Consider the following 8,601-nt stretch of genomic DNA (forward strand, 5'->3'; position numbering starts at 1 on the left):
CTAATTCAACACTGAATGGTAAGAGTTAGCAATACTTAGCTCATACATCTGGCTTTTCATTTCATCCACAGACAATAAAACACTTTATTTACTGACAGAAACTGAGGGATGGGGCAGCTTTATGATTTACCCAGAATCACACAGCAAGTCCTTGGCAGAGCTGAGAACGTAACAGAATACTGTACCTTTACTTTTCCCCATCACCCTGCCCAGGCTGACTCCTCCACGTTCTATACCTGGTCTTAAGAAAACATGAACTTACAATGTATTCTACAGGCAACTTCTGCAGATGTGCTATCAAAATACTTTGGACTTTTGCAACTCCTTCTATCTGGGGATCTCAAACCCCTTCACAAACATTCCAGCCCCATTTTATAGAGGGAGAAAGGCACAGAGAGGATGTGACTTGCTTAAGGTTAACTTACAGCCAATTATTGTTAGAACTCAGGTGTCCTGGCTCCTCTCTCATGGTAGACTAATCTTACTGCTTGGATATTAATTACATGAGATGCTTGGTAAGGGTGACAGAGTGCTGGAGGGATACCTGGCCCTGCAGGTGAGATGCAGGTACTTCTTCATAGGCTGTCAACCGTTCAGAAGCCACACAGCAGCATCCTCTGGGCAGAGAGGGAGGGGCAGCTCTATACTGCAGCTTCTACTGCAATCAACAAACTTGGAAGTTAGAAAGCGACTCTTTGAAAGCACAAAATTATACCCCTTCCCTGTGCTGAAGTCTCCAGTGGGGAAAGCCTGTTAAGGCGCCTCACGGAGACCCGTGGTAAAAGCTCCTCTCCTGCTGCTGCTGCGGGAACCGTGTTGCCTTTGGCACAGGGAAGAGTTTGGAAAGTTGCAGACTTTTCTCTTTTGATGGATGAATCTGCTGTTTCAATTCTCCCCGGGACGAAATCACGTAACCGCTTCGCACGGACTTTTCGGGGGACTCTGGGACCACCACAATGGGAGGAGAGAGGCTCAGCCCCTTTCAAGGCAGCTATAAAGGCAGGTCATGCACCCTTCCAAATCACCAGAGCAGAGCCGAGAGAGGGATCTTAGAGAAGGTTAACACGGGACGGGACTGAAATTACTAGACAAAGACAGAGGCAGAGGGGGGAAAAAACCCGCTCTCTGGTACAGAGTCTGGAGGATCAACCTGACAAGGCAATTTGAAGAAACTCATTTGCTCAAGCAAAAACGATAGGAACTCAGGAGGAGATGAGACCCTGGAAACTGCAGAGGGATCTATAGGCTGGGAGGAGATTTACTGGGTGTCCCAGCTCAATAAGGAGCCATCTCCCGGGGAGCGCACAAGGGAGGTCCCTAGACGGTTCAGGTGCTGAACTAGTGACTGGCTGGACGGAGGAGATTTTCCCCCCAGATAGTTTGGGGTCACGAGAGGCTCCCGAGACTTTTCCCCAGGCCCGGACCGTCACCCGGAGTCTGGGCGGGATCAGCGCTATGGCCACGGGAGGGGAGGGCAGCGGCGGCAGCGCTGAGGATCCGGCCCCCTGGCTCAAGGACACAGCCCGGCCCGCCCTGCTCCTCGCCAGCGCCTTTTTCCTCTGCCTGTGGGCGGGGAGGCGCCTGAGGCCGCCGAGCGGGAGCCCGCCCGGTCCCTTCGCCTGGCCCCTGGTGGGTAACGTCCTGCAGCTGGGCCGCCTGCCCCACCTCACCTTCTGCAAGATGGCCCAGCGGTACGGCGACGTCTTCCAGCTGCGCCTGGGCCGGCGGGCCGTGGTGGTGCTCAACGGCGAGGCCGCCATCCGCCAAGCCCTGGTGCGGCAGGGCGGCCACTTCGCCGGCCGGCCCGACTTCCCCTCCTTCCGCCTGGTGTCCGGCGGCCGGAGCATGGCGTTCGGCCGCTACAGCGAGCTGTGGCGAGCCCACCGCCGCCTGGCCCACGCCAGCCTGCGCGCCTTCTCCACCGCCAGCGGCCGCAGCCGGCAGCTCTTCGAGCAGCACGTGGCGGCGGAAGCGCGGGAACTCATCCGGGGCTTCCTGCGGCGGGGCGCCGGCGGCGCCTACTTCGACCCGTGCCCGCTCTTCACGGTGGCCAACGCCAACGTGATCTGCGCCCTGTGCTTCGGCCAGCGCTACAGCCACGACGACGGCGAGTTCCGGGCGCTGCTGGGCCGCAACGACAAGTTCGGGCAGACGGTGGGCGCGGGCAGCCTGGTGGACGTGCTGCCCTGGCTCCAGGCCTTCCCCAACCCCGTGCGCCGCGTCTTCCGCGACTTCCAGGCGCTCAACCAGGAGCTGCACGACTTCGTCAGGGCCAAGGTCGCCCAGCACCGGCGCACCTACGACCCGCGGCTCACCCGGGACATCAGCGACGCCGTCATCGGCAAGATCGAGCAGGGCGGCGGCGGGGCGCAGGAGGGGCTCAGCCGGGACTACGTGGAGGGCACCATGACCGACATCTTCGGGGCCGGCCAGGACACCACCTCCACCGCCCTGTGCTGGGTCCTGCTGCTGCTGCTCAAGCACCCGCACCTCCAGCGCCAGCTGCAGGCGGAGCTGGACCGCGTGGTGGGCCGGGACCGGCTGCCCACGGCCGAGGACCGCGGCTGCTTGCCCTACCTGGAAGCCTTCATCTACGAGACGCTCCGCTTCAGCAGCTTCGTGCCGGTCACCATCCCGCACGCCACCACCGCCGACGTGGTGCTCCAGGGCCTCCGCATCCCCAAGGACACGGTGGTCTTCGTCAACCAGTGGTCGGTCAATCACGACCGGCACAAGTGGAAGGACCCCCACCTCTTCGACCCGGGCAGGTTTCTGGACGGAGAGCAGAAGCTGGACAGGGACCTGACCTGCAGCGTCTTGATCTTCTCCATGGGCAAGAGGAGGTGCATCGGCGACCATCTCTCCAAGCTGCAGATCTTCCTCTTCACCGCCATCCTCCTGCACCAGTGCACCTTCGAGGCCAACCCGGCCGAGCGGCTCACCATGGACTGCATCCACGGGCTGGCCCTCAAACCTCTGCCCTTCACCGTCTCGGTGAAAATGAGAGACACCCCTCAGGGCTGCCGGGCTGGGGATGCCCAGTGAAGAACCACCCTACTCCGAGCCCTCTGGGTGCACCCTGCTTGCTGCGCTGGGCATGCCAGCTCGCCCTGCCTACACTCAAGAGCAGATATCTCCCAATGGGAACGCTCCCTGTATAGCTTTAGGTAAGATCAGTGCTTGTATGAGGGGGTTTCTCCCCCGCGCAGTTACTCCCTTTCCCAGGAAAGTCAGAAGCCCTTCACGGTGAATTTTTGTTATCTCCCCTTTGAAAGCCTCCAGCCGGTAAGGAGGGAACAGAAAGCCCCCGGCAGCGAGCGATCCTTTCTGCCCGCTGCTCCCCACCAGCCTTCTTGCTCGGGTAGTCTTCTGTCTGCTCCGTGTTAGATCAGCTCTGACTCCGATGCAGTTTCATTCCATTTCCGATTGGCAGTGACAGCATGTGGAGCCAGAGGCTATCTTAACACAGCATCTACTGCCAAGTGAGGTGTAGTTACCTTGATGATGCCTTTTTGCAGGTCCGGAGTCTCAGCGATTTTCGCTTTCTAGAGATCAGACGTTTCCGATCTCTGGCTGCACAGGGGAAGTCCTTCAACCTGGCTTTTGTATGTGGCAGAGGTTTGAGCAGCAAGGAGGATTGAGAAAAGAAGCGCTGTCTTTGCTAACTTCCCTGAATTATTGTTGACATAAAAGGGTCGGCGTATTCGCACTGCCCCTTATTAAAACCTCAGAGCCTTACAACAGCTCATAGCAAGAAGTGAAGGAATCTAGATTAATAATGATTTATTCCACGTAAAGCAGACCATGGGAGTGTAAACCACCTGTGAAATGTACACTAGCCCCGCTAGAACTGCATAAACAAACCTACCAGTAGGCAGTCGCGTACTCACCTGCCCTAACTATTTGCATTCCGATTCGGACAATGAGGTATCATTTTCCCGTCCCCGGAGTCTAAATTTTAATTCGGCCGGGTATTAAATGGTTAATACGATTTACCGGGAGCCTTGCAAGAAGTTGTGTTCAGGAGTTATGACATTAACTTTGGCACGAGATCAACATCTCCATTATGCATATAAACAGCCCCACCACTAGCGTGGGTTGCCTTCAGATTGCACCCTCTCCGTACAAAAAGTGTCTTGATTGTTTCCTGCGGGGCGGATAAAGTAAATTTGGCAGAGCTTGTCGGGGTTTTAAACGCTTTACTAACGAATGCAAGGAGGTGAAAGTCATCCTTGTTGAACGCCACAGCAGACTGCCAGGTTTTGCCTTCCGCTGAGTCAATCCTTGGGGAACAAGTGTGTGTGATCTAGCTTGTCCTGAGCAGGAGGCGAATTCAAGCTGAGTAGCACTTCCTTCCCGGCAGCTTCCCCCTCTGCCTGGCAAACCCAGACCTTGAAGAGCCTTTAGCTTATCTAGATAGTGCTGCATACTCTCTGATATTTTGCACCCAGCATTCTCTCTCCTCCTACGATTAAGCTTTGGACACAAATACATTTGTCTATGGTGCTTCTCTGAGTTATTCGTTTGTAATATGAATCATGTCCATTTTAATTCGTGGAATAACAAAATGTGACTGTCCCTTCTCAATAAAATCTCTTTGGCACAAATGTAGTATTGCATTGCTGGGTTCGGTTGGTTGGGGGAGGGAAGCAGGGGAGTGTAATTTGTTCCTAGCCTGAGTTTCCCTGCTCTGCAGAGCCACCCTAAACGTGGCCACAAAGATAGCCAGCAGGAAAATCTTCCAGCAAGTAGCACATGGGGCTCCATTGCTGGGGGTGCATGTGTGCATGCTCCTGGCCTGAAATCATTATCCCAAGGGACAAGGATATTAGCAGGTGACAATGTTTTCCAAACCCTCTTGCCCATTGAAACAGCAGGGATCCTATGGGTTGTGTGTAATCAATGGCGATCATAGCCTGGGGGCAGAGTGAGGGCAAGATTGTGCACTCCATTTATTATTTATGGATAGGGCCCTAACAAATTCACCATCCATTTTGGTCAATTTCATGGTTATAGGCTTTTTTTAAATCCTCAATTTCATGGTTTCAAATATTTATATCTGAAATTTCACAGTGTTGATAAACAGTGGGCCCCAACCCAAAAGAGGGTTGGGTTGGTTTTTTTTGCAGTATTGCCACCCTTACTTCTGTGCTGCTGCTGACAGGCGCTTCCTTCAGAGCTGAGCAGCACAGACTTGAGGGTCCCATGGTATAGGGGGGTCATCACTTTTTGGGGGGACAAGGCCAGCCTTACCCATGGGTGACTGCCCAGGACCCTCTGCTCAGTGGGGTGCTGTGCCCCCCTGCCCCCAGAGCCCAAGGTCCCTTAATCCCTTGAGTGCTGGGCCCAAAGCTGGGAAGGGCCTGGCTGAGGGCAAGGACACCAGAAACTTTGTAAAAGTGGGGGAGGGGCATTGGTGCTGGAACTGGGATGACTGGGAGCCAGGTCCCCCCCCCTTTCTAATATGGGTGTAGTTTGGGGGCAGAGGCGGCATTGCCCCCCCCCCCAAAACTGCAAGCCTGAGGCAGGCATGGAGCAGCAGCAGGGGCTGTGCTTCGTGGTGGCATTGACCCCCAAAACTGGAAGCCTTGGGCAGGTTTGGAGCAGCACTGGCAGAGGCTGCACTTCACAGTGGGGGAGCTGATCACCGTTATCAGTTCCTCTGCCATGAAGAGCAACCCCTACCTGCCCCCACTGAACTATGCCATGTTAAAAAGTGGCAGGTAGGGCCCCTGCCTCCCCCCAGTTCCAGCACCATTGGCTGGGGGCACCCCAGCCGGGGGCTCCTACCAGGCTCCAGATATTAGTCCCAACCAGGCTAGGGAGGGACTGAACAGGACTTCTATTTCCCCCGGATGGGCCACTCCCAGGCTGGGTCAGACCCACCTTTGGGAACCTCTGCCAGCAGCAAGCAGCTCTGTGGCTACTCCCTGTGCTGTGACTCCCTCCCTCCCATGACTGCAAAGCAATGGGGGCAGGAAGTGGGGTGGGGGTGCTGACCTTCCTGAAGATGGGGGAGGTTCCTGGAGGTGGGTCTGATCCAGCCCTGGAAACCGCTCCTCCAGGAGAAGAGGAAGTCCCATCCCTCCCAGGACTAGCAGCTATAGCCCAGCACATGATAGGAACCCCGACTGAGGTGCCCCCTGCCACGCCCCCATGGGCAGCGCATGACTCCCACATTCGGAAACTCCCTAGAAATGGGAAGGGACACCGGCACCTGGACCATGGCTTCATCCCAAAGCCTGCCCCTGCTCCGCCCCTGAAGTCCTCGCCATTTGTGCCTCTTCACCTCCTCCCGCAAGGACACCCGCTGCTCACACCTTTTCACTGCCTCCCCCAAGGACCCCACTGCCCACCACTCGTGCCACTCTGCCCCCTCCCTGAGGCCGCCCCTGCCTGCCAAGGAGCAACGTGCGGGGCGGGGGAGTGAGGGAAGAGGTGGAGTGAGGGCAGGATCTTGGGGGAAGAGGCAGAGAAGGGGCAGAAAGAGGAGCAGCGTGGGCAGGGCCAGGGAGAAAGAGGACAAGCGGGAGTGTGGCTTCAGGGCAGAGTGTGGGTAGAACTACTGCCCAGGCATCCTTTCAGCAGCAGCAGCGCTCTAAAGGTGGCAGGCTGGTGCGCCTCCAAAGGGAGATGTGCCACATCTTATTTGGGTAGGCTTAGCTTCCCCCAGCCTCTTATACCCGCTGTCCATGCCTGCCCCTTCCCAGCAGATTTCACACTGGAGCTCAGATTTCACCATCCATGATGCATTTTTCACAGCTGTGAAGTTGGTAGGGTCCTATTTGTGGAGCACCTACAGTGAGCAGGTGGCATTGCACAAAGCTAAGACAACGGTCTCTGCTCCAGGGGTTGTGATCTCACTCAGACACAGACAGAACTATGTAAGGGCCCATGTTTGTGGAGGAGGGAAATTGTGTAGCAAAAACACATGTCAGGATGCACACAATCAATCCCTTTTAAGGATATGAAGGAGACAAGGGGCTGGTAGCTGCAGAAGAAGAGTGGCTTTTCTGAGTTCACAGGGCAGCACTGAAGAAGGCACAAGTGTAAAGTGGGAGACTAGAAAGGGGCAGGTAGAGGGGGAAATGACCCATTAGCACAGTGATACTGATGAAGGCTCAGGAGCTATAAGTATTTCTGTAATGTGTCTCCTGGCTCTTTGTAGCACATGATACTAAAACACTGTGATTTAATTATTAACCAATTTAAGTTAGTAAAAGCATCCTGACTGGTTAATATGTTATTAACTAATTAAGTTATCAACTTGCACTATGTTACTAACAGTTGCTGTGAGAATTTTTATATATATATATTAGTCTATACACTATCATAAATTAAACTATGAATTCACAACTGTGGCTCTTTTGGATAATTGCTAATTTGGCTCTTGAACCACTGAGGTCTGCGTATCACTGCCCTAGCATATGGCCTCAGTTCTTCACAGTGAGGGCTGAACTTACTGCTCTTGAAGTGGGGAAAATCAAGGTTCTCTTTAAAGGAAATAGGTTATCCTGTTAACCAGAACATTTATGTGATTAAAGTGACAGTGTCTTACTTATGGATACTTAGAGTAATTTGGTACTTGAGAAAGTTATAATAGCACTGTTGAGGGCTGAGCTCTGTTGTGCTAGTCATCAAGGGGCTGCCCACTAGAACCTACACACCTCAAGACAGAAAGAAGCCTCAGCAGGAGAAACAAATCTATACACATTCAGCTCATTATTATACATCCCAGCAGTGCCAGTGTTAGCCCAGTAGGGGCCCCAAGCAGGAATAGTCCCACTCCATACTAAAACAGGCAAGTTTTTATAATAAAAAGCAAGTAAGGGTCCCCTTGAGCTGCTTGGGTCCTAAGCAATTGTTTAGTTTAATTATGCCTAGCCCCGGCTCTGTATCCCAGCAACTCCAGCCCTGTGAGAACTTGTGAATGCTGCAGGGAGCCCACAGTCCCCCTGCTATTGGCTCTCGTTGATTCCACCCATTAGGAATATGTCCAGACTAGGTTCATTTGTGTTTGCTAACACGTTTCTGAAAAACACCTCTTACTTATTTTAAAACTCTAGTTTATAGAACTTACCCTGTTTAAAGTGGCCATTTGTTGAACATGCAGGTGTCTGTTCTAACCCCGAACAAGTAGCATGACTGTTACTCTAGTTCATCTGAGATGGTGGTGGTATGATCCAGCCCTACAATCTGATTTCCTAGAGGATCTCCCTCTCGCAGAGTGAAAGAGAATGAGCTTTGAGTAGGCAACTCCTTACTGAGTCTGGGGTGGCTACATTAGTGAGAAGTAGGGGGTACACAAGTGACTCACCTTGTTCAACCCACCCCAGTGTCTAAAAACTTTAGCTCAGTCTTCCCACGTGTTCTGTGTCTGCTACAGACTTCAGAAAAAATATAACCATTTACTTTTTTTTTTTTAAATACTCACTCCACCTAGTCTGTTAGGTGCTGTATAAACACAGAACAAAAAGACAGTCCCAGGAACTTACATTTTAAGTATAAAGTTTAGAAGGAAACATAAAAATCTCAAAAAAGGACCTAAAATAGCTTTTTCTATGTGTAAGTGTCATTGTGTTAAAGTCAGATGCTTAGGCC

The 8,601-nt window shown here is 53.3% G+C and overlaps 1 protein-coding gene across 1 annotated transcript; it reads left to right on the forward strand.

Moving 5' to 3' along the window:
• The first annotated feature begins 860 nt into the window (after window positions 1–860).
• LOC123368854 (cytochrome P450 1B1-like) lies at window positions 861–4,968 on the forward strand. Its single transcript, XM_045014015.1, has one exon. It carries the CDS (start codon window positions 1,456–1,458, stop codon window positions 3,043–3,045), a length of 1,590 nt encoding a protein of 529 aa, XP_044869950.1. The 5' UTR covers window positions 861–1,455; the 3' UTR covers window positions 3,046–4,968.
• Window positions 4,969–8,601: the final 3,633 nt, after the last annotated feature.

Source organism: Mauremys mutica, chromosome 4 (assembly GCF_020497125.1).
Source record: "Mauremys mutica isolate MM-2020 ecotype Southern chromosome 4, ASM2049712v1, whole genome shotgun sequence".
In the NCBI taxonomy this organism is placed as follows: Eukaryota; Metazoa; Chordata; order Testudines; family Geoemydidae; genus Mauremys; species Mauremys mutica.

What these genes read in the sequence shown, in the direction of transcription:
- LOC123368854 (XM_045014015.1), top strand. Translation starts at nt 1,456, where the DNA reads ATGGCCACGGGAGGGGAGGGCAGCGGCGGCAGCGCTGAGGATCCGGCC.